At 30.4% G+C, this 22,907-nt stretch overlaps 1 protein-coding gene and 1 long non-coding RNA gene across 4 annotated transcripts; one reads left to right on the plus strand and one right to left on the minus strand.

The window, feature by feature from the left end:
- Positions 1 to 1,081: 1,081 nt before the first annotated feature.
- On the plus strand, positions 1,082 to 22,646 carry LOC114316245 (uncharacterized). 3 transcript variants are annotated; one of them, XR_014331358.1, is made up of 6 exons: positions 1,082 to 1,289; positions 1,517 to 1,570; positions 3,134 to 3,247; positions 3,843 to 4,046; positions 21,822 to 21,958; positions 22,492 to 22,646. It is a non-coding gene; the product is annotated as an uncharacterized LOC114316245 (long non-coding RNA). The 3 variants fall into 3 exon arrangements; XR_014331355.1 differs by having other exon boundaries at positions 1,082 to 1,570; XR_014331359.1 differs by having other exon boundaries at positions 1,082 to 1,570; positions 21,829 to 21,958.
- On the minus strand, positions 5,889 to 12,328 carry LOC145790786 (putative UDP-N-acetylglucosamine--peptide N-acetylglucosaminyltransferase SPINDLY). The gene is made up of 7 exons (XM_082869491.1): positions 12,310 to 12,328; positions 12,033 to 12,193; positions 10,395 to 10,526; positions 8,422 to 8,583; positions 8,148 to 8,323; positions 7,939 to 8,014; positions 5,889 to 6,114 (listed from the first exon to the last, which is right to left on the minus strand). The coding sequence occupies exons 1-7, from the start codon at positions 12,326 to 12,328 to the stop codon at positions 6,091 to 6,093; spliced, it is 750 nt and encodes a 249-aa protein (XP_082725617.1). The 3' UTR covers positions 5,889 to 6,090.
- Positions 22,647 to 22,907: the final 261 nt, after the last annotated feature.

The following is a 22,907-nucleotide window of genomic DNA, read 5'->3' on the forward strand; positions in this document are numbered from 1 at the left end:
ATATTTGTTTGATAACCAATGGATTGGCAATAATTTCTATTTGTTTTGAGAGATATGAGTGGGATTAACTATGCAAAATTTCAGAAATACCCTTGTTGCATTAGTATCAAATTTGGGCTTATACTAATCAATAAATACATTATATATTTTAATATTAAAATATATTTTATAAATATTAAAATTATATTTCTTAAATATATATATATATATATTTGGTATGATTTTATTTTTTTTAATATAATTTTTTGTACAAATATTATTATACTATTATATTTTGATATTAAATTATTTTGATATAAACAATGGTGGAATAATTAAAAAAATGATAGAGAAAAGACCATACTAATCAAGTGGAGTAAATAAATTAAGTAAAATAATGGAGGGCAAAATAGTAAATCCCCCTATAATTCTAAAGGATTGTTTTTCTAATATCATTTCCCATGAAGGGCTACTAATCTCATCCTATCATAGTCCCAAGGTATTATAAATCCCTTTTCTTATTTTTGTAAATAAACACAGTATTAATGGATCCTCCATCCATCTTAATCTACTTTTATCCTCTATAATCTAAAACAAATGTACCCTATGTTCCTTCTATCAAGCAAACGCTACTTTAAAATTAAAAAAATTAAATTTTGATTTAAAAAATTAAAAAAATGCACAACTCGTGTGTGCAAGGCACGAGCGTACCTAATATATATAAAAATTGCTTAACTGTTTAAGGTTTGTCTTTCTTTTTTTTTGATTTTATCCTTTTATTTTAAATAATTTATTAATAGTAGCCTATATATTAAGTGAAATTTTTTTCGTAATTATGCAAACAATCTTCGTCAATTATACAATAGATTTTTTTTTTCTCGTAATTATACAAACATTCTTAGTCAATTATGAAACAGATTTTTCATAATTACACAAACATTCTTAGTCAATTATAAAACATAAATTTTTTATTTTTTAACAAATATAAATATACCGATAAGGTGTGTTTAAAATATGAATCAGTCCTATAATGCTAGAACTTACAAATATCGTTTGTTATAAATTTTAATTCAATACAAAAGTCGGGAGAAAAAAAACTACTAGAAAAATCACCTTTTGCTACCATATAATTTGCGACCACCTGATTATCAGTCGTAAATAATCAATTTATCCTTTATTTTCTTTTATTTTTTTTTCTTTTCCTTATATTTGCCTAGCCCTTTCACAAACACTGATCATTCTCTCTCGTATGTGGTCTCACTGTCTCTCTCTCGGTCTCACATTGGTATGAATCTCTCAGTCTCACATTGGTATGAATCTCTCAATCTCGTTCTCTCACTCTCTCTCTTCTTTCGATCTCACTCTCTCTCTCTCTCAATGTTCTTCTCAATCTTGTGCTCTCTTTGTTTCTTATATATATATATATATATATATTCTAAAAACACAATTAACTTTTGTCGATTCTTTCAAACTCGATCATTGAAGGTATGCTCTTTCTCTCTCTCAAGTTTCTTTTTCTGTTTCTTCTTGTTTTCAGGTTTGAATCTACACCTAGGGTTTCGATCGAGTTCAAGGTACTCTCTTTTAGAAGGTACTCTCTCTGTTTCTATCTTCCTTCGTTTCTTCTTATTTTGTGATTTGAATCTGCTCCTAGGGTTTGGATCGACGGATGACCCTTGCAATATTCAAATTTGATGATTTATATCATTCCCTGAGTGCAATTCAATTTTATTTCTTCATTTCATTTTTTTTTTCCTAAGCCTGAAAATTCAGCATGTTTTTGTTTTGTCTGACATATTTCTCCATTTTGCCTCTGTTTATCTGCTTAGAAATTGTCAAAAAAGAGAACTGAAGAAATTGAGTTTTATTCTTTAGCTCTGTTTTTAGTCCCTTTGAATGAAAATTAAGATGACAGTTTTATGCTATACATTTTTCTTATAATATTTATAGTTTTTGCCTATGTTTTGTTGTTGAGAAAATGCCGGAAAAGAAATTCTATTTCATGCTTTACGTTTGTTTTAGTTCTTGAGAATGAAAATCAGCTAGAGTTAGAGCAAATATTGAGTTTTATGCCCCAGGTTGGTCTGATCATATGTTTTGATTTTGCCTATGTTTGGTTGCTTAGCAAATGCTGAAAATGGGAAGAAAAGGAAATCGAATCTTATGCTGTAGACTTGTTTTAGTTAGAAATTTCTACTTAATAGAGCCAAAATTAATTAAATCATGGACATCCTTGGGTCTTCAGTGTTTTTGTATTGTTGAATAGAACTGATAGAAAGGTTGTTGGGGCAAGTTTTGATACATTGCTGCTCAATGATAAGGAAGAAGTAAATTAATTCTTTGTAGCCCTCCAGTTTTTTTGAACAAGAAAATTAGAGCAATATGTGAATGTTCAATGGGTGCACAAATGCAAACCAAACTAATTATGAAGCGGTTGGCTCTCTCTTTGTAAATGTCAATATATTGTAGGTATAAATGCTAGCTGTATTCGGTATGTGGGGAGAATTAAATCTTCTAAAAACTATAGGATGATAAAGCATGTGAAAGAAAAAGGGAAAGATTTGTGAAAAACATTAGCTTGTATTTCATTTACTTTTCACTCCACAAATCTCCCCCCATCTTCCAAAAAGAAATGTAGAACGAACTCACCAAGAACACGTCAAAGGTCTTCAAGCCATGATATCCTTGGAATCTCCTTAGAAGGGCCCCAACAAATTCCATGTCACAGTCATTAAATGCCCTATTAAATTGGGTGTCCATAAAACTCCTGTAGTAGAAATACAGATAAAATCTGCCACAACTTTTTTATCCACTGTAATCCAACGCAAATCAGGAAGAAACTCCATCAAAGGACAATGACCATACAAAATATCGTGGCAGAAGCATACCCTACTATCATAAACATAAACATTTTATTTATTTATTTATTTAAATTTTTGTGGTGAATGGGGAAATTATTTTAAGGTGTCACTTTGGGTTTGTTTAGAATGTTGTACATCAAATTTTGTTTTGAATTTGGAAAGGGGTGTGTTCAAACATCTCTCTTGAAGGAAGAAAGTGGGGAGGAAAGTTCCTCCAAACTTTTTCTTTGTGAACAGTAGTTTTACTGTGGATGTATATTATGGCTTACATTCTTAATATGTTGTTTGAATAGGTTTTCAAAGGCAGAAAGATGCCTGGGCGCATGGGTGGCAAGCAACGGACAGTTAAGAATGTTTGGGTTTACAAAATAAACCCAGCAAGGAACTTGATGTGGGTGAGAGGCCAAGTATGATTCTTCTATCCTTTTAATCTTTCTGATGTGAATGCTTAGAATATGAGTTAAAAGGCAAGGGGTTGTGTTCTGCCTATGTGAACTATTGATATGCTGGCAGTCCAACAAAATCCTGACACTGCTGATATCCTACTCCTTCACCCCTTATTTATCATTTATTTTTCTTGGGATCCAATAGTAATGTTCTACACAATGGAGGGATGCCCTCCCCATGACCATAAAACTCCCAATGCTGATGACGGTGAGATTTGATCTTAGGTCTTCGGCACAAAATGCCAAAAGATATGAGCTCACCTTCATACCCCTCTTTTTTAAAGATCCCCATGATGAATGTTTGAATAACCATCAATGGTACTCTACTAAGAAATAAGTTGATAGTTGACAAAAATATCATGAGACAGATGCATAGGAAAACTCAATCAATGGAAGTCTTTGCATGCTAGGAATTCCATTGTGAACAATACAGCCAAGTTGATATCAGAAACCAAAAAACTTGTGATAATTTCCAATGCCTAGTACTTTTTATTTTTTTGGTGCTAACTTATTTTAAGTCTTTGTGTATCCTTACAGAGATGCTATTCTTTCGCAGGTTCCAGGAGCTGAAGGAAACTTTGTGTTTATAAAAGATGCTGTTTACAAAAAACCAGATATTTCGATGCTTCCATTTCCTACATATTTTGCCCCAGAAGATGAGAACATAGAAGAGTTGGAACCTCTGGTTGCTGATCTCGGGGAAGTAGATCCGTTTATGGTAGCAGATTAATCAGAGCTGGGTCTGGGAATTCCCCAAAAAGTGAGTTTCCTTTGTTGTTAGGTTAACCCTTGACGTTTTATGTTTTTCTTCCTTATCCATGTGCATATGCATATCACTTATCTTTGCCCTGTCTGTGCATAAATATCTCTATATTTGTGGCATGTGAAGTTTCTTTCTTGTATTTGATATATGTTTTGTCTATGGTGTGAGGTAGGCTCCATTCATCACTTTCTTCATTAAAATTGATCGTACGGAATTTCTTCTTCTTCTTCTTTTTTTTTTTTTTTTTTTTTTTTTAATAAATGAAATGGCTTAGGTTAGTAGTTAGAAAAAATTTCAACTAGCCAACCCAAGGGCTTTGTTGTCTAGAATTGAATATTAGATGTAAAAAGGTGTGCAGTATGTGTTAGCATGTAAGGCTTGTGCAGGGGGCTTTTCCATCTCTGCATGAATACTGGGAATTTTGTATCTATCATTTACCATCTTCTAATGCAATTACTGTGTTTTGAGTATTTTGCTAACATGTTTGTGTTATTGGGTGAACCTCTTTAGTAGTTAATGATTGAAGGTTCAGTAAATGATTGGACATTATAATTAATTTAAGTATGTTAGTTCATCTTTTAAAATTGTAATAGCTTCGAGATTGGTGTTTTAGGCTCAGCTTATGTTAGAGAGAGACATCACTACAACAAATTTGGGATTTAAAGACGAAACTAATTTGTCCCAAAATATATATATTTCGTCACCCAAAGTAATTACGACGAACATTTTTCGTCACCCGTTTTGTCGCCAAAGGGTCGTCGCTAAAGGGTTTTAGAGACGAAAAAAAAAATTCGTCATTGAAAATGATAAATTTATGACGAATTTTTTTGTCTCCAATACACTTTGTTGGGAACATACTTGTAAGTAATTAGCGACAAAATATTTTGTCATTAAAGGAGAAATTAGAGACAAAAGTATTTCGTCATAAATATAAGAAATAGAGACGAAATAATTGTCACGTTTAATATAAATGAAGACGAAAATTTTTTGTCAAAGAAGCTACCAATAGAGACAAAAACAAATTCATCATTAAAAATGAAAAATTTGTGACAAATTTTTTTGTCTCCAATACACTCTGTTGGGAACATACTTGTAAGTAATTAGCGACAAAATATTTTGTCATTAAAGGAAGAAATTAGAGACAAAAATATTTTGTCATAAATATAAGAAATAGAGATGAAATAATTTTTTCGCGTTTAATAAAACGAAGACAAAAAAAAATTTGTCAAAAAAGCTACCAATAGAGACAAACAAATTCATCATTAAAAATGATAAATTTGTGACGAATTTTTTTGTCTCCAATACATTCTGTTGAGAACATACTTGGAAGTAATTAGCGACAAAATATTTTGTCATTTAAAGAGAAATTAGAGACAAAAGTATTTTGTCATAAAAATAAAAAATGGAGACAAAATAATTGTCACGTTTAATATAAACGAAGACTGAAAATTTTTTGTCAAAGAAGCTACCAATAGAGACAAATAAATTCATCATTAAAAATAATGAAATAATGTCAAAAAAAAAATTCGTCACACATTGAGGGTGATAGTGACAAAATGTGACAATATTTTTTGTCATAACAAATTCATTTAGCGACGAAATAAAAAATTCATGACAAAATTAATCATCCACCTAAGCTAAATAAGAGACAAAAAAAAACCTTCTTTAGGGATGAAAAATTTTGTCAATAATTCCATAATATTTTTTTCCACATTATATACCTATTTTATCAAAATCTAAATTTTAGTTCAACAAATATGACCCTGTTCATGTTGAAACCTGTTGAATATAACAATTCCATCACAACTTAACCTAACCTGTTATCAACACATTTACGAATTAACAAAATGAAGATATCCATTCATTATTACAAATAATTTCATCCTAATACAATAAAATAGTGAAATATTCACAAAATATCCAAAAGTTATAACTTGTTCAATTCCACCAAAAATCCAACAATAACTAGTGCAACTCCAAAAAATGTGTATCCTTATCAAACAAAAATAAACATTCAAGCAAATTACATCATTGTTGCACGTCAAAAATGCCACTTTAATCCAATCTGCAAAAAAATAAATTAAAAGTTTTAGTAATTAATCAATTATACAAAAGATTAAAAACATTAGTAACTCATCAATTTACAATTAGATCAATTATACAATTTATCCCTGTAACAGACTTTTTTTGAGATTATGAGAACAAAAAATTAATTTTAAGGCTAATTCACAAATGGTGCATCCCATTAATGTGTCGTAAGTTCATACAACTTATATTGGTCCCTCCCGAGGTGCATCCCATTAATGTGTAATAGCTTACCGCTCAGGTGCTAAAGCTGAGTTATCATCACCACTGGAGAAAGGAAGAAGATCAATGAGTGTGGATGGGGGTTCCGTAGTCAGAATTATAAGCTACATCTTCACGCAATTTGCAAGGGGCAAAAAAGAAAAAAGAGAAAAGAGAAGCACCAGGTTAATATTGCAGGAAGATAAACTATTACAAATGATCCTCGGAGTTTTTCTCCTTCTTCCTTAATATAATCCATGTTTATTATGGGGGAATTTTGGCACTATTGCACTATGTTGTTTCTCAAGACCCCTATAGGTGAACACTAAAAAGTAAAATTTATTTTTGACATCAACTTGTGTCATCTAAATAGATCTAATATGTGTCATTGATGAATGGAAGACTAACGATTATATTGAAGAAACATGAAATGTGTTATACCACAAAATCACCAAAAAATTGCATCAACTAGAACTAATCTAACATTAGACCATCCAAATTATTGACCATAGTACTGCCAGGAGTCACAAATCAAAGCCTAAGAAAAAATATGGTTACGGGACACGGACACGACACAGACAAGCAGATATGGCATTTTTCCAGAAGTAGGACTAGAACATGTAGAGCACTTTTCCAAAAGTAGGACATATACACGTCAAATAATATATTAAAATTTTATTTTATATATGCATATATAATTTTATATAAATTAAATAAAATCACTTTTTTCAATAAATAATTCTGTCTAAAATAATCATTATACAATTGAATTTTTATTCTCTAACATGTGGCCAAAAATTGGCCAGGTCGAGGATCTACTACATTAACAAAGCCAACAAAGCACATGAGTCTACAACATAAAGAAAAAATTCAAAACGATCGCTTTGACTTCTCCCTTTCACAACTCATCTACTACGATTTGTACATTTTGTCTCTAGATGTGTCTCTGCAAGCTCAACTCGAGCAACTATAGCCTCCCCTCCACTGAGGGCTTGGGTCTTGATGAGGTGTCATCAGTCTAGGAAATCAATTATGATGGGGGCTTTTGCAAGGGCTTCAATCACAATCAGGTGTGGTCATTCTAGGGCAACGATCGCAATGGGGGCTTCGGCGAGGGCTTCAATCATGATGGGTGCTTCTATCTAGGGCTTCAACAAGGGTTTTAACTGTGGTTGTTAAAGCCTTCGATCTAGGGTTCCAATAACACTGGCATCAATTGCAGCGAGAGTTTGTTTTATCCATGGTCAGTTTCTTTCAATAAATTTCTTTCTTTTAGAGGGAAAAAATAAATAAATAAAAGCAAGTGTCCAGCAATGTGTCTGGTCTTGTCCATCACATGTCCACAATTTAAAAAATTAAAAAAGAAAAATTGGATACTGTTTTTGGCTTCTCAAACACAAGTCGGTGACATGTTTGGAAGTATGTGTCTCAGACATCTAGGACAACAATACATGAGATGATAGTGTGTCGGTGCTTCATAGACCAAAGCTAATAATAAAATTGTCAGGGGATAGCAAAAGTTCTGCAGGTAACTATGGAATGCAGTTTAGCATGTGACTAGATGATGATTATTTTTGGCACCAGCAATGGTCTCAAAAACTACCTTTGTTCCTAAATCTGTCAATGCAATTGCCATGTTGCTCTTTGCAATCTCGAAGTTTGGACACACAGCAAGACACCTGAGAAAGCACAAGCAAGAAGCATACATGGCACTTATCAAAAATAAAAAATAAAGCGTACATCGCATCAGCAAATACCAAATATTTTTAAGCACCAACACAAAACAAACAAGATTCTTAAAAGGTAGATAACCTCTCATAACAGGCAAGAGCTGATTCCAAGTCTCCACGATTCTTATAGATGACACCCATGTTGCAGTAGGCTTCAGCATACATGGGCCTCTCTAATGCAGCCTTCTCATAGCAACCAAGGGCCATATCATATTGCATCATTTCAGAATAAACAACACCAAGGTTATAATATGCAGGCTGCACAAGCAAGGTCAGTGCATTATTGCGGGTACATGTATATTTATGAAGCAAGTCCATGAAAAATGAGACTAAAAGTTGGAGGACTATAAATGTACAGCACAATGCGGATCTATTTTAATAGCTTCGTAATATTTCTGTATTCCCTCCTGAGCATTGCCAGCAAGCTTTAAGCTAGTTCCGAGATCTGTCAAAACAATTGCCAGGTATTCTGCTGCAGGTTTGTATGAAGGGTCCGCTCTCAGAGCCTTCTGATATGACTGCATCAAGTGAAATTGATTGAATGTGAGAAGTAAACACGCAAAACTTTTGCAAGAACTAATTATTCTGTAGATCAAATGTCAAAATCCAACGTACCATGTGTAACTGCATACATAGCATAATAAAAATGCACAACAGAAAAGAAAATTGTGAATGTTTCTTGCATATGAAGACTAGCCCAAACAAAACATTGCTCAGTCTGGACAGGGCTCAAGAAAAATGATCAGAGTTTATGTCAATCTAGATCAACTAAATCTCCTCATTACAGCAAAACTCTCATTGCTACTAACATGTTATGCAAAATTATAAATCTATTTCTGTACAGGTTGGGGCAAAGGAAAATGGAGACAAGCAAGAGGCACAATAATCTTCTGCATGCTTTACAAGAATCAAAGCATGGATCAAACCTAAGAAGCACGGACACTTCTAGGAAGGTGACGTATCCGTGTCGGGTACGTGTCGGACACCGACACTCTTTGGGCACTCTCAGGACACGTGTCCGACACTCTTCAAAACGTGTCCTATTGTTGAAAGACTTGGACACTCTTTGGACACTTGAAGGACACACGTGTCAATCGTTTAAACACACATGTCTAACGATTAGACATACGTAAAACTAATTATAAGTTTGAACAAAATAACTTAAGATACAATAACAAAATAAAAACCATATAAATTTATAAAAATTAGTGTCATATTGTATTTTTTATTATCTTTGAATGATATATTCATATATATATAACAGATAATAAATATATAAAATTATGTATTTCATGCGTGTCCTCCTCGTGTCGTGTCCTGCATTTTTTGAAAATTAACGTGTCGGCGTGTCCGTGTCGTACACGTGTCGTGTCACGTGTCCGTATCCATGCTTCTTAGGATCAAACTTCTACCCTTCACATAACTGATATCTATCAGCACCATAAAACTAAGCAAATGAAACAATAGTTGATGACTTTTAAGTGCATCATATGAGAAACAACATATAAAGCTATAACCGAATTGGGTTATGCAAGTAAATGTAGCACAAAAGGTGATCCTTCAATCAAGTAGCTGATTACTTCATGTTTCAAGTAAAATGTTAACAGTGTCGTGAATTCTCAAGCAGAATAGAAAGTAGCACAATTAAGGGAAAAAAGGGATGGCTTGTCAATGAAGTAAACTGGTTTATATATAATGCAACTAACAAAAAGGCACCAATGGCAACAATGGGACACTGAGTAAATTTAGATTTAGAATAACTTATGAATTATGAAATAACAATGGTAGGATTTTGATGAAATGTAACACGAGGCCAATTCACTTGCAATTTTGGTTCTCAATGGTAAATAACTGAAACGGTGGAGGAAAAACCCGGTTCTAACCAGCCTTTTTCTTCAACCATGGAAGAGAGTGTGTGATGATGTGAGAGGAGGGAGGAAAGAGAGAAGGAAATAGGGAGAGAAGAGAGGGAGTATGCATGATGTGAGAAAAGAAAGAGAGGGAAGAAAGAGTGTGTGATATGTGAGAGGATAAAAAAGAAGGGGGAAGAAAGTGGGAGATAGATTCTCTACTGATAGGTATTTTTTTTTTCCCCTAGTCACCACGGTTCTATAATTTTCCCTTGCTCGTTTTCATTTTTAGTAAAGTGTACCTTGTACAAGTTATGTTCATATTACTACTACAAGGTATACAGGTAGAGGGAAAGTCTTTAAAAAATAATAATAAATAATAATTACCAAAAAAGAAAAACAAAAAGAAAGAAAGTAAATCTAAAATAATCTACAAATGATTGTAACTAATAGACCATTCAAGAACTAATAAAGAGCACCTGTGCTTTTTGAGATGGTGTAACATGGCAACATATAGCTGTCCTTGACAAAATTGATAGTTCAGTGAATGCTTTCCTGTAATGCTTAAGTGCAATTTCAAAAGCCCAGCCATCAATGACAAAAGCCACATCCTGTTCCAAAATAATAGCAGTGATTTAAAAATAAAAATAATAAAAAAAAGGCTTGGAACTAACTAAACCAAGAACTAATTCAGGTCAACCACTTTCCTTGAGACAAATACAAAAATAAAAACAGCAATTCAATTACTTACAAATTACTATACCTGGAAATATTGCAACCACAATAATCATTAAGGTTTATTTGTTTTCTCACATGGCTTCACTTTTATGCTTGGATGCAACCACCATATGTACAAGGACCGGAAACATCCACCTTACAAGTTACATTATGTCATCATTTTGAACTATATTGATGTTTTTTCTCAAGAATTTATGGCAGACTAATGTAAGAGCAATTATTGCATACAAGGATGACAGTAGCTTTTTAATTTTATTTCTTTCTTCTCTTTTCTTTTTATGTTCTTTGTTGATTCAAGTGCAGCTTTAATATGTCAGGTTTTGATTCTTTTTGTGGTTGTCAATCAATCTTAGGATATGGAAACAATTAGCAATAGACTTCAAAAACTTCAGGCAATGTTTGGTTCCAAGCCCATTGTTATTTATCACAACATTATGTAGTAAAAGTTATCCAAATTGTAGTTCATTATTCAACACTTTCAAAAATATCTCTCTCACTAATGATATAGCGATACAGGACAATCTATATAAGTCAATATCACTGTGGAACCATAGCAATATGTATTGCAGTAGACTTGAACCGGAAACACTGATATTCTTTTCAACTTTATGTCATGGAACATGGTTAAGGATGATTTTCCTGGATTGATAAGCCAATCCAAAAGCAATCAGAATATTACACACATTTCTCTCTTATTCTGAATTATATAGACCAGAAACTGGACATCAACTGCATTTTGCTAAAACTTATCTCTTTTCTGCTTTACTTCATACTATATTCCAACACCATATAAACCTTTCTAACTGAATAGTCATATCTAATCTGTTCTAATTCAAGATTTCTAATAAATTTACCCTGAAATTATACAATCCCTGTCCTGCACAAGCACATTCATGATCTTCGGTTGCAAAGCAACACATCTCAGAAAGTTATTCATGAATCAACAGCAGACATTACAATTTAGTATAAATGGTTACAATTAATGCTTTTCAGACATCCATGACTAGTATCCACTTAATCAAGGTATATGAAACCCAATGTTTCATTTCCCACGTGATCTAATCATATGCTTATTTGATTCTAAAATCCCACAGATGTTCCTATACAAGATGAGATCATATTGTGTTGTGTCCATAACATGATTAGGATCCACTTACACAAGGTATATGAAATCTACTGAATTCCCAAGTGTATCTAGTCATATTCTTATGTCATTCAAAAATCTCGGAAATTGTCCTATACAACATGAGATCGTATGAAATATCGCAATCATCAATTGTTGATCCTCCACCGTAAGAGACTACAACCCCAAATGTTTACATAGTGCTTTACATGAATGTGAGAGAGAGAGAGAGATAGAGGGGGAATCCGAAACATACCTGAGATTTTTTACAGATCGAAGAGAAGAACCAGGCTCGCCGCCGAACCGTCGAGCCGTCGAACCAGTCTCGAATTGTCAAGCGTTGCTGCCGCCGAACCGGTCTCGCCGAACCGTCGATCGCTGCCGCCGTCGATCGTTCCCCTTCGAAATCTGGCGCCGCTTAACCACTCTCCCCTTCGAACCTTCCCTCTTCTCCCTTCTCCCTCTCTTCTAGGTTATCTAATTTACAGCTTTCTAAAACCCAATTAGAAGACAGTTTGTATATATTTTGATACCAGAAAAAATATAATACATTTTTGGTCATTGGCGCTTTTTTTTTTTAATTTATTTATTTTTAATATCATTCACCACATAAATTGTGCATTGTGGAAATTAAAAGAGGAAATTTTGAGAGTGACGAGAGGTTTACCTCCTAGAAAAAAAAGATGAAATTGTGCATCATGAAAAATTTAATAATTTTAACGATTGACTTTTTGTGCGCTGTAAAAAGTGTAATATTTTTTACGGTTATCGTATGTGCGTCGTATGTAATTGATGTATTAACGGCACGCCATATACACGTCGTAGAAACTTTTATTATTAATTGAAAAAAAAAAATCATAAAAAAAAAATATTAATTGGAAAAAAATTAATTGAAAAAATAATTTTGTTAGAAAAATTTGTAAATTTTTATTTAAAAACCAACGAAAATTCATTTTTTTAATTTACGTTTTTTTTCTCAAGGTTACAAACTAAGACAATCATTTATAAACTAAAAAAATTATCAAACAAGCTTTTATGACAGTTTTTAAAATTTTTGTAAATATAAATTGAAAACTGAAAACAAAATGGTTACCAAACAGGTCTCAAATGGTAAAAATATCGTAAAATTAACAAATAATTAAATAAGTTACCAACGTAAAAAATGACTTATCAAAAGATTCTTAGGCTATGTATGGTTTGATTTTTAGATTTTTTTTAAATTAAAAATTAATTTGGTTAAGAAATAAGAAATAAAAAAAATTATTTTTTAAACAAAATGAAAATAATTTTTTTATTTTTTTATTTCTTAACCAAATTAATTTTTAATTTTTTAAAAAAATTTCGAAAAATCAAACCATACATAGTCTAAGAATATTTTGATAAGTCATTTCTTATGTTGATAACTAATTTAATTATTTGTTAATTTTACGACATTTTTACCATCTAAAACCTGTTTGGTAACCATTTCGTTTTCAATTTTCAATTTATATTTATAAAATTTTTAAAAACTATCATAAAAACTTGTTTGATAATTTTTTTGGTTTATAAATGGTTGTCTCAGTTTGTAAATTTGAGGAAAAAACGTAAATTCAAAAAATGAGTTTACGTTGGTTTTTAAACAAAAATTTAAAAATTTTACTAACAAATTTTTTTTTTCAATTAATTTTTTTCCAATTAATTTTTTTTTAATGAATTTTTTTTCCAACTAAAACTAACCAAGGGGCAATTGGTAATATTACTTTAAACCTTAAGGAGGCATTATAATTTCTAAAATGTGAGGGGTGTCAATGTAATTTACCCAATGAGGGTAAAATTGGTATTTAAAAAAATTGAAAGGGCTGAGTTTAAACCTCAGGGGGAGATGTAATTTCCAAAAGATGAGGGGGAGAAGTGTAATAAACATAAATCTCAGGGGGTGTCAATGTAATTTACCCCTTTTTTTTAACCTTTTGAAAGGTATAGACATTCTTCTGACCAATCTACATTTAAAAAAAATAACCATTGAATTAACTACAATCACATTTTTCTCTTTGTGAGTGTTTATATTTATCTAACTTCAATCATATTAAAAAATCAAACTACAATTTTTTTTTTTTTTTTTGGCTAGACCAAATACAAATAAAAAAAGGAGATAACTTCAATCATACAAATCACAAATATTTTTATGCTATCTAACTACAATCATATTTTTTTCATAATAAAAAAAATTAATTATAAAGAAGAACCGTTAAAATGATTAAATCACATTAAAAAAAAAACCATTGAACAAACTACAATCACATCACATTTTTCTCACAATAAAAAAAACAAATGAAAAAAAAAACATTGAACTAACTACTATACAATCACATTAAAAAAAAGAAACATTGAACAAACTACAATCATATCACATTTTTCCCATAATAAAAAAAATAAATAAAAAAAAAGAACCATTAAACTAATTATAATACAATCACATTTAAAAAAAAAAAAGCCATTGAACTAACTATAATCACATTAAAAAAAAGAACTGTTGAACTAACTACAAACACATTTTTCTCTTTGTGAGTGTTTATATTTATCTAACTTCAATCATATTAAAAAATCAAATTATAATTTTTTTTGGCTAGACCAAATACAAATAAAAAAAGGAGATAACTTCAATCAAAAGAACCATTAAAATAGTACACAAAAGAAGAAATTGCTAAACCAAATACAAATTATAATTTTTTTTTTTGCTAGACCAAATACATCAAAAAATGAGATAACTTCAATCATACAAATCACAAATATTTTTATGCTATCTAATTACAATAATATTTTTTTCATAATAAAAAAAAATAATTGTAAAGAAGAACCATTAAAATAGTAAATAAAACGATTAAATAATTATGAGGGGGGTTTTGACCAAATCTCCCAAAAGACATGAGGATTTGGAGAAATTAATAAATGATGAGGTTTTTTTTTTTTTAAATCAAAAAATTAGAAAATTATGATTGAGATATTAGATCTCCCACAAGGCTTGTGGCTTAAAAACCTCATTTTGCTTAATATATAGTATAGACTAGCATATCACCCGTCCTATGAACGGATTGTGTTTACAATTATCTATATATGTGAATTGTGATTTTTAAATGTTTTATTTTTTTATTTTAAATGTCTTGTTTTTTTCCTTTTTTATATTATATTAAAGTTTAATATTTTGATAATAATCATGTGTGTTGGACTTTTCAATGAATTAAATATCTTTTATTTTTTATTATATTATATTAAAGTTTAATATTTTGATAATAATTATATGTGTTGGACTTTTCAAGAAAATATTTTTATATACTTGTTTTTAATGCGTTAAAGTATTATTATAAGGAATAATAATCATATGTGTTGAGACTTTTCAAGAAATTCATATGTGTTGGATCTCAAAAAAAAAAATTTATACTTGTTCTTAATGAATTAAAGTGTTATTATGAGGGTAAGGCTTGGGGTTGGGAGAAGTTAATAAATGTTAAGATTTTTTTTTTTTTAAAATCAAAAAATCAGGAAATTTAGATTGGGAGATTGGAACTCCCACAAGGCTTGGGGGGTTAGAAACCCCATTTTCCTTAATATATAGATATAGATAGATAGATAGATAGATTTAATAAGAATTTATGTTTGTTTTAGATATTTTTTTAATATACAAATTATTTTTTTTAAGATTTTTTTATAAAAATAATTTAACAATCTCGTCACTAGCCATAGTGTATGAGAGAAGTTGAAAAGGGAGTAGGAGTAGATATAGGAGAAGTCAAAAAGTGGGTTAGGAGAAGTCAATAAATGCTAAGCTTTTTTTTTAAATAAATAAATCAAGAAATTTAGATTGGGATATTGGAGCTCCCACAGGGCTTGGGGTTAGAAACCCCATTTTCCTTAATATATAGAAGATATAGATAGATAGATAGATAGATTTAATAAAAATTTATGTCTGTTTTAGATATTTTGGATGAGATCTTATATAAAAAAAAAAAGTGTAGACATGAATGCCCTCCTATTTTATTGTGTTTATAATTATCTATATATGTGAATTGTGATTTTTAAATATTTTTTTTAAATGTCTTCTTTTTTTCCTTTTTTATATTATATTAAAGTTTAATATTTTGATAACAATCATATGTGTTGGACTTTTCAAGGAATTAAATGTCTTTTTTTTATTATATTATATTAAAGTTTAATATTTTGATAATAATTATATGTGTTGAACTTTTCAAGAAATTTTTTTATGTTTGTTCTTAATGCTTTAAAGTGTTATTATGAGGGATAATAATCATATGTGTTGGAACTTTTCAATGAATTCATATGTGTTGGATTTTAAAGAAGTTTTTTTTATGCTTGTTCTTAATGCATTAAAGTGTTATTATGAGGGTAAAACTTGGGAGTTGGGAGATGTTAATAAATGCTAAGATTTTTATTTTTTTTAAATCAAAAAATCAAGAAATTTAGATTGGGAGATTGGAGCTCCCACAAGGCTTGGGATTAAAAACCCCATTTTGCTTAATATATAGTATAGATAGATAGATAGATATATCTTCTTCTTTTTTCTTTTTTTTTTTTGTGTGGTTTCTATTCGGGTATTTTTTTTTCAATTTATTTAAGATGGAGTTGTGGGTATCTTTTTTTTAAAATTTAATTTATCTGTGATTTTTATTTGTTTTTAATTATTATTATTTAGGTAAGTTATGATGTGAGTTAGATATGTGATAGACATGTAAGTTTTATTGATTTAAAGTTTATTTAGATAAACTTTAAAGATTTTTTTTTTAGTTTTTTAGTTTTTTTGGTTATGTTATAATGTAATATATAAAATATAGGTAGATATCTACAACTTTAAAAGAAAATATTATCTGATTTTTTGGGGAAGAAAAAATGAATGCAAGTTTTAATATTTTTTTTTGAAAATTTGTGTGAGAGATTAGGAGGGAGAGATTATGAAATATTTTTGTTATTAAATAAATAAATTAGTCAATAGTTTTTTTTAATCTATTTTGTAAATTAAAAATCAATAATTTTGAAAAATTGATTAATTTGTCCTATTAAGTGATTTAAAATTTTGATAGATATACATAAAAAAATACATAATTATATTATTAAATCATAATTCAAATTTAGATGTTATATCTTTTTGATATCTATAGCTAAATTCTTATCTTTTTATTTTTTATTTTTGTGTGTAACCATAGTATATGGGAGAAATTGAAAAAGGTGTTGCAATAATTATGAGAGAAGTCAAAAGGGATTGTGGGTTGGGAGAAGTCAATAAATGCTGAGGTTGGGTTGGGAGAAATCAATAAATGTTGAGGTTTTTTTTTTTAAATCAAAAAATTAGAAAATTAGGATTAGGAGATTAAAGCTCCCATAGGCCTTGGGGTTAAAAACCTCCTTTTGCTTAATATATAGTATAGATATATATATATATATATAGATATAGATAAATAAATAGATATAGATCGATCGATAGATAGATAGATAGATAGATATAGATATGGCACATACCATTTATATGACACAAGGACCAAAGTATCGGGACAACTGCTGCAATTTGCTCTCATCTAAATTAAAGGGATTTAAAAAGTTAAAAAAAAAAAGAACAAAAAATTATAATATTAAAAAATATTCACTAAAAACATATAGATTAAAAATTAAAAATTAATTATTGTAAACTCCATACTAAATAAGGTAATGTTTTCTATTAATTTGAAAATTAAAAAATTATTATTAATTTTTCCTCTGTTTTTTTTTTCTCACAAAAAAAAAATAGCTACATTAATTATTTTCTTTTTTTTTTTTTTTGTGGAGAGGGGTTTTGACCTGCGATTTTTCTAAAATGGGTGTTCTAGACGGAAAGGGTGGAGTTGGTTCAAACAATAAGAAAAAGTGCTTATGCAAGAGGCGCCTTCACTATGAGCAAGAATAGTCAGTTTTGCATAGGGTGCCTTCTTGTATAATAGCTTCAACACTGGTATGCATGAAGGGCTTAAGTGTGAGACGTATAAGAGGGGCTTTAGTGCGAAAATATAAGAAATGGTTTACAGAGTGTCTTCTTGCTTCACGACTTCAATACTTGTGAGAGAGGTGTAGGCTCAAGTGCGAGAGAGAAATGAGGGTTTGTAGGAAGTGTCTTCTTGGGTCACGACTTGAGTGTCCGTGCACATGAAAATGAGTGATAAGGGTCAGAGTGTGTCTCTTGGGGTCACGGTTTTAGTGCTCCGAAACACAAAACCATAGCATATTAATAAAGAGAAATAATTAGTGAAAAAATGTTTTTGTCTTCTTAAATACAAGAACAGAGAATTTATTATTGGTGATGAAATATTTTTGTCTTCCACAACATAACCTTATGAGACGAAAAATATATTCATTGTGCAATCAATCAGAATTTATTAGTGACTAAATATTTTCATCTCCCACAACTTATTCTTCCAAGACAAAAATATATTTGTCGCTCATTTAATAGAAAGATGAAACGACATCGTTTGCATGATGGAGTGTTTATTGGTGACGAAACATATTCGTCTTCCATAACTTCTCATTCCTAGACAAAAATATATTTGTCGCCTAATAAATGGAAATATGCAACGACATCGTTTAATAGACAGGGAATTTATTGGTGACGAATTACGTTCGTCACAAAAAATATATATATTTTGTGACAAAAATGTTCGTCTCCAATGAGCTAAAATAATTCGCGCCAAAGCAAATAAAATTGGCGCCTAAATTTTGCAGATGAAATTTTTTTTCGTCTCCTATACGTTTGAGAAAAAATAAAACAAACGACAAAATTAATATTTTATCATCTTTGGGTTAAATTTTAAGACAAAAAAAATTTCGTCACCAAATTTTGTCACAATAGCCTAGATTTCTTGTATTTTGTTTCCTTGTTTAATTATTATTATTATTTTTTTCATATTGTGGTGAGGGGTTTACTATGAGAAAGAATAATAGCTTTGCACAAAATGTCTTCTTGGATAATAATGTTTGCATGCACAAACGGCGAGAATAGAGGAGCTTTAGTGCGAAATAGAAGAGATGGTTTATAGAGATTATTTTCTTGAGTCACAGCTTCAATACTTGTGAGAGAGGAGACTCAAGTGCGAGATAGAAACGAGGGTTTGTAGCGGGTGTCTTTTCGGGTCACGACTTTAGTATTTGTGTGTGTGTGAAAGTAAGTGATTAAGGTGAGAGTAATCTCTTAGTTTCTGACGACATTTTAATAAAGAGAAATAATTAGGGATAAAATATTTTCGTCTAAAACTCATATGTTCGTTGCCTAATCAACAAAAATACAAAAACAACGTTGTGTGGGGATGGAGAATTTATTGGTGATGAAATATTTTCGTCTCCTTCAACTTAACCTTATGAGACGAAAATATATTCGTCGCACAATCACTCAAAATGCAACACGACACATGGAGAATTTATTAACGATGGAATATTTTCGTCTCCCAAAACATATCCTTCCGAGACAAAAATATATTTGTCGCCTAATTAACAGAAAGATAAAATGAGCATGAAGAGTTTATTGGTGACGAAATATTTTTGTCTCCCATAACTTATCCTTCCCAGCCAAAAAATATATTTGTCACCAAATAAATAAGAAAATGAAACGACATCGTCTAATAAGTTTCGAATTTATTGGTGACGAATTCCTTTTGTCGCAAAAAACTTTAAAATTTGTGACAAAAATGTTCGTCTCCAATGAGCTAAAATAATTGGCGCCAACAAGAAAAAAAAATTGGAGCCTCTTTTTTTTCTGATGAATTTATTTTTTCGTCTCTTACAGTTTTGAGAAGAATTAAAAGAAACGACAAAAGTAATATTTGGTCATGTTTGGGTTACATTCTAAAACGAAAATAAATTTTATCACCAAATTTTAAAAATTAATTATTGAAAACTCCATACTAAACAAGATAATGTTTTCTATTAATTTTGAAAATTACAAATTTTTTATTATTTGTTCCTCTGTATTTTTTCTCACAAAAAAATAGCTACATTAATTATCTTTTTTTTTTTTTTTTTTTTTTTTTTTGTGGAGAGAGGTTTTGACCTTTGATTTTTCTGAAATAGGTGTTCTAGACGGAAAGGGTAGAGTTGGTTCAGACAATGAGAAAAAGTGCTTGCGTACATAGGGTGCCTTATTGGATAATAGCTTCAATGTTGGCATGCACGAAGGGCTTAAGTGTGAGACAGAAGAGAGGGGCTTTTGCGCGAAATAGAAGAAATGGTTTATAGAGTGTCTTCTTGAGTCACGACTTCAATACTTATGAGAGAGGAGTAGACTCAAGTGCGAGAGAGAAATGAGGGTTTGTAGAAAGTGTCTTCTTGGGTCATGACTTCAAGGTCCGTGTACATGAAAATGAGTGATAAGTGTTAGAGTGTATCTCTTGGGGTCACAATTTCAATGCTTCGAAACACAAAACCATGGCATTTTAATAAAGAGAAATGATTAGTGATAAAATATTTTTGTAGCCTTCAGTACCAGAACAAAGAATTTATTATTGGTGATAAAATATTTTTGTCTTCCACAACTTAACTTTATGAGATGAAAAATGTATTCGTCACGCAATCAATTAGAATTTATTAGTGACGAAATATTTTTGTCTCCCACAACTTATTCTTCTGAAACAAAAATATATTTGTCGCCTATTTAATAGAAAGATGAAATGACATTGTCTGCATGATGGAGTGTTTATTGATGACGAAATATTTTCGTCTTCCATAACTTATCCTTCCCAGACAAAAATATATTTGTCGCCTAATAAATGGAAATATGCAACGACATCGTTTAATAGGTATGGAATTTATTGGCGACGAATTACGTTCGTCACAAAAAAAATTATATTTTGTGACAAAAATGTTCGTCTCCAATGAGCTAAAATAATTCGCGCCAATGCAAATGAAATTGGCGCCTCATTTTTGCACACAAAATTTTGTTTTCGTCACCTATACTTTTGAGAAAAATTAAAACAAACGACAAAATTAATATTTCGTCATCTTTGGCTTAAATTTTAAGACAAAAAAAAATTCGTCACCAAATTTTATCACAATAGCCTAGATTTCTTGTATTTTTTATTGATTTTAAGCATTTGGTGACGAAATTTGGTTTTCCTCTCTAAAAATAATACATTTGGAGACGAAATTATTTCCTCTCTAAATTTTTTTACAATGGTGACGACAAATTTCATCACCAAAATGGCGCCAAATCTTCCACCAAATTTTCCAAGGGCGGGAAATTGTTTTGTGACGAAAAATAAAATTTAGAGACGAATAAAATTTTCGTTACCTATTGTTTTATTTGATTTTAAGCATTTGGTGACGAAATTTGGTTTTCGTCTCTAAAAATAGTACAATTGGAGGCGAAATCTTATTTTCATCACTAAAACATGTATATTTGGAGACGAACTATTTTTTCGTCACGCGTTTTTGTCACCATAGACCTTTTTTGTTGTAGTGCATTTCTAGAAACCATAAATGCTATATGAAAGAATAACCACATGGTTTATGTATATGTTGTGTCTATTGCAATGGCTTTTACAAAGGAACAATATTGTTTATTAAGTGATGTGAATTATACAATTATTCTCTCTGTCAGCTATGCAATTATGCTCACCATGCACATGTTTTAGCTAATGATTCTTTGTTTCTTGTCAAGTATCTAACTGATTTTTTCAGCATCTTCTTTGTTTGAACTATTAAGTTAGGTAATCTAAAGCCCAGACTCAATAGCTCAAAACATTGTTCTACATTTAAGCTCGATTTCATCTCATGTCTCTCATTCAGCTTTAGAAAAAATTTGTCTTTAAACTTGCAATCATATAGAAACCAAAAATAAATAAATAAATAAATAAAATTTGTGAACATTTCTTTGTGGGGAAATTTTTTGCATCACCTGATGTAGGGCTTGCTTGTACTTGTTTGGATTAGTCCATTTTTTATATGCTGCAGTTTATGGTTTTGATTACTCTTTTTTTTTTTTTTTTCTTTGATGGGGTTTGATTTGATTACTCTTACTTAATCATGTTATGCATGGAAGCTGTCAGGAAGATTGATTTCCATTGTCAGTGAAGAGGGCCCATTTTAGATTATTGGCCATGAAGAGAGGATACCAAGAATCTTCTTCGTCGGGTTCTCTTAGACCGCCTCAATCCAAAATCAGACACAACCCAGAAGGTATTTTGTGGTTTTTGTGCTGTTGTTTTGGATACTGTGAGTTTTTGTGCTGTTGTTGTTGTATAAAAAAATCCTAGATGTCCAATTGGAACTGAGATTGAAGAATCTACTGTAATTTATAGGTTTTTGACGATGGGTTGTGGAAATTTTGAATTTTTTATTTGGGTATCATATTGTCTCTGTTCTGGTTTTCTACTAGATTTACTCCTGCAGACTAGCATCTTATAGATTGTGGATCACCCTGCAAAAATTATACTTTTAAATACAAAATGAAGGAATTTAAAAAATATATATTTAATTATGTTATTACATTTTTTTGATGAGTCTATTTGGTTTCAAAAGATTTAGTAACTTTTTATTTTCAGTTGCCCCCAATAAACTCAACTCATATATTATTTTATTTTCAGAATTTCAATAGTTGGGATTTCACACTTTGAAGAATGGCTCTGTCTCTCTGAATTTATATTGTGTTTAACTACATAGCATTTTATAGTATGAAGGCACTTGGTTGAGTTTGATATATGTTTTTGTAGATTTTGTTGAGGGAATAGTTGATATGATCGAGCGGGTGATGTTGGGAGTCAAAGATTATGTTGCACTTTTTTTTTTTTTTTTTTAAGACTTGAATTTTTTAGTACAGTGTATTTAAGGATGGTTAATGGATAATGTCTATTATAAATTTAATTAATTTGTTAATTTTGTTATTTTTCATTAACAAAAAATTGTTTGGTGCTTGGAATTAATTTTTTTGTTGTAGCAAACCCATATATGATTTTTTTTAAGAAATAATTATTTGCGACAGTAAAACAATGGTCGCTAAAAGTTTTTTTATTTTTTTAATTTTTTTTTTGCGACGGCAAAATAGCTGTCGCAAAAAATAGTTTAGGTGGTCGCAAATAATTTGCGACCGTCACTTTGCCGTCGCAAAAAGTATTTGCCACCCCCACAT

This window comes from Camellia sinensis, chromosome 1 (assembly GCF_055761805.1).
Source record: "Camellia sinensis isolate YWXY chromosome 1, ASM5576180v1, whole genome shotgun sequence".
NCBI lineage: Eukaryota > Viridiplantae > Streptophyta > Magnoliopsida > Ericales > Theaceae > Camellia > Camellia sinensis.

Bases quoted from the DNA above. Each gene is read 5' to 3' on its own strand.
- LOC145790786 (XM_082869491.1), bottom strand. The intron at 8,015-8,147 runs GTTATCTACCTT...GTGCTTTCTCAG, and splicing joins GCTCTTGCCTGTTATGAGAG to GTGTCTTGCTGTGTGTCCAA. The intron at 6,115-7,938 runs GTAGTTTTTGAG...ATTTTTTTGCAG, and splicing joins TGACAGATTTAGGAACAAAG to ATTGGATTAAAGTGGCATTT.